At 53.4% G+C, this 2,849-nt stretch overlaps 1 protein-coding gene across 1 annotated transcript in view; it reads left to right on the plus strand.

Annotated features, from left to right (window-relative positions):
• RASSF2 (Ras association domain family member 2) overlaps window positions 1-2,849 on the plus strand; it is a 10,018-nt gene that overhangs the window by 2,679 nt on the left and 4,490 nt on the right. The window contains exons 2-4 of the mRNA XM_035898907.1: window positions 641-723; window positions 2,208-2,283; window positions 2,451-2,602. Of these exons, the coding sequence (XP_035754800.1) occupies window positions 665-723; window positions 2,208-2,283; window positions 2,451-2,602 (287 nt within the window). The 5' untranslated portion in view covers window positions 641-664. The remainder of the gene's footprint in view (window positions 1-640; window positions 724-2,207; window positions 2,284-2,450; window positions 2,603-2,849) is intronic.

The following is a 2,849-nucleotide window of genomic DNA, read 5'->3' on the forward strand; positions in this document are numbered from 1 at the left end:
GGCGCTCCGGAGGTGGAATTTTGGGGGGGGGGGTGTCCAAGTGTTTGCATAAGAGTGATGGAGATGTTTTGGCACTGGAGGGAATGCACAAAAATTTAACCAGCATCGTATAAAAAAAAAAAAAAAAGATAAAGGACCCAGCCCGGCGTCTCGCTGCTGGCGAAAGCCGGCCCTCGTGCCCGCTGCCTGCTTTCGGGACGGCACGAGGAAGCACAAAGCCAGATCCAGACCTGCACTCCTGAAGCTTTGCAGCAACCCCCTAGGGAAATAAACGGAGAAAAGGAACAAATCCTGCTTATAATCCTTCTCCCTCCGGGTCTGGCATGGCCGGGGCGGTCCGTGGGTGCTCGAAATGCAAATGGTAGCGTAAGCGTATCTCTGCCGATATTAAATTTTCAGTGAGTTTACAACACTTCTCCCCTTATCTGATTTCCCCTCCCTCCCCGTCGGTTTTCCTGGAGGAGCCGCATCAAAACTTTACCCCCGGCTGCATCCGCTGGGGCCTTTTCCCAAGAGCTCTTCCAAATCCAAGCGAGTTGTGGGGGTTTTTTTCCCCCCGTTACCCAGGGGTGCGTATCAGGGATGGGCTAACGGGGCGCTCCATGCTGATGCTTTTCTCTCCTCCCTCTTTGCCATTCAGCTCCCATGAAAGAAGAGCGGGAGGATGGATTACGGCGGCTGCGAGTACCTGGTCCCCTGCGGAAAAGACAAATACATCGCCAAGTAAGCCGCTCGGCGGGGCCGTAATGCCAAAATCCAGCCGGTGCTGGTAGCTGGGGAGTTATTTGTGGTATTCCCCTGGGGGGGTTCGCCTTCAAGCTGGGAGGAGGGGAGCGACCCTTGGGTTTGACTCATTTCATAGCATCACAGAATGGTTTGGGTGGGAAAAGCCCTTTAAGCTCCCCCAGCCCAACCGCTCCCCTACCCCTGCCATCCCACCCCCAAACCCTGGCCCTCAGCACCGCCTCTGCCCGGCTGTTAAATCCCCCTGGGCTGGGGACTCGACCCCTTCCCTGGGCAGCCCCTTCCAGCCCCTGACAGCCCCAAGGGGAAGGAATTGTTCCCCATGGCCAACCTCACCCTGCCCTGGCACAACTTGAGGCCGGTGCCCCTCGTCCTATTCAGTTGGGTTTGGAAAGAAAAAGCCATTCTGGGGCAAGAAACGGCGACTTCCTTTAAAAAACCAAAGCAGAAAGGGTCGGGGGGGCGTTGCAATGTTTTCCACAGGAGCTCTATAAACTGTCATGAAATCCAGGGTTTGCTGAGAAAGGGCCTGGTTAGTGATTGCTCGCCTCTGTGTTGCTAAAGAAGCAAAAGAATCCTTAAAGCTGCGAGGGAGATTTTGAAAGCAATAGAGCATAGATGTGATATTTTTTTCTCCCCCTTTTTTCTTTCTCCTAACCCCAAATCCCCACGATTCGAGCTTCTTTATACCAGGCTGATGGCGCCGAGCATCCTTAAACTCCATCAGCCAGCTGAATTAATGCCAGCTTTATGAATTAATGCCAGAGGCATTGCTTCCCCGTGATGCATAGACAGCCTGGGTTCATTTATTTTTATTTTTATTTTGACTTTTATTTTACACTTTTATTTTTTATTTTTTTTTATTTTAAATTTTTATTTTTATTTTCATTTTTATTTTAAATTTTTATTTTTATTTTTATTATGCATTTGCAACTGGAGCAGAGCTCGGACATTTCATTGAAGCTGGAGGTCAGGGTCTGGTGCGAGGACCCGACGTGCTAAACTCGCCAGCGATAACTTGTGACTCCAGCATGACCCAAAGGTCGGGCTCTCTGAAAATTCCCTTGTTTTCCAGCCTTGTGACCGACTCCGCCAAGGTCTGGCGGGTTTTGCTTACATCTTTTCGCCTGGCTTATGGAGGGCACAGTTGCAGGGAGCTTGTCCCCCCCAGTTGCAAAGGGCCCCCCCGATTGAACCCGCCGATATCCTCAACAAGGGGGGTCTAGAGGCAGCAAAAGACCCAAATTTGCCCCAGATGAAGCTGGTTTGGGTCCCGCCGCAGCACAGCGGGTCCATAGCCCAGCCTGGCCCCGGGAAGCCAATTCTTGCTTTCTCCCAGATCGGGAGAAAATTTCCCCCCGGCCGGCTCAGGAGGTGCCACACCAGGTACCGAGCGGTGCCTGCAACGTCCCCCCTCGCTCCTCCCCATCTCTTAGCGTCCTTCCCTTTTTTTTTTCCCCCAGAAATGAGCTGCTTTTACACTTGAAGACGTACAACATCTACTACGAAGGGCAAAACTTGCAGCTGCGGCACCGGGAGGTAAGAACCCCCCGGGACAGGCACCCAACTTATCTCTGGCAGCAGAGGAAAAACGAGGAACTTGGGTTCAATTCCGACTTGTGAGGTCCAAAACAAACCCCCGCGCCTCTTAGCAATATCCATCGCTGTTTGGGTTTCGGATGCTGAGCCGCCCATCTCTCGCGCAGGAGGAAGGCGAGCTCATCGTGGAGGGGCTGCTGAACATCTCCTGGGGCCTGCGGCGCCCCATCCGCCTGCAGATGCAGGACGACAACCAGCGCATCCGCCCTCCACCCTCCTCCTCCTCCTGGCACTCCGGCTGCAACCTGGGAGCCCATGGGTGAGTGGAGGGAAAAGGAGTCGTGTGTGTCCCCCCGCCCCCCAAGGCAGCGTTTGCTGGGTTGCAACCCCAGCCACCCTCTCTGGGTCCTTTTTTTTTTTCCCAACGTGCAACGCCCTGAAATAAAGTAGCTTGGATTCACTTTGCAAAGGTCCCCCCCCTTTTGCAAAGGTCCCCCCCCTTTTGCAAAGACCACCCCTCTTTTGCAAAGACCACCCCGCCTTTTGCAAAGACACCACTTTTGCAA

This window comes from Egretta garzetta, unplaced genomic scaffold (genome assembly GCF_000687185.1).
Source record: "Egretta garzetta isolate BGI_Z169 unplaced genomic scaffold, ASM68718v1 scaffold238, whole genome shotgun sequence".
Lineage (NCBI taxonomy): Eukaryota > Metazoa > Chordata > Aves > Pelecaniformes > Ardeidae > Egretta > Egretta garzetta.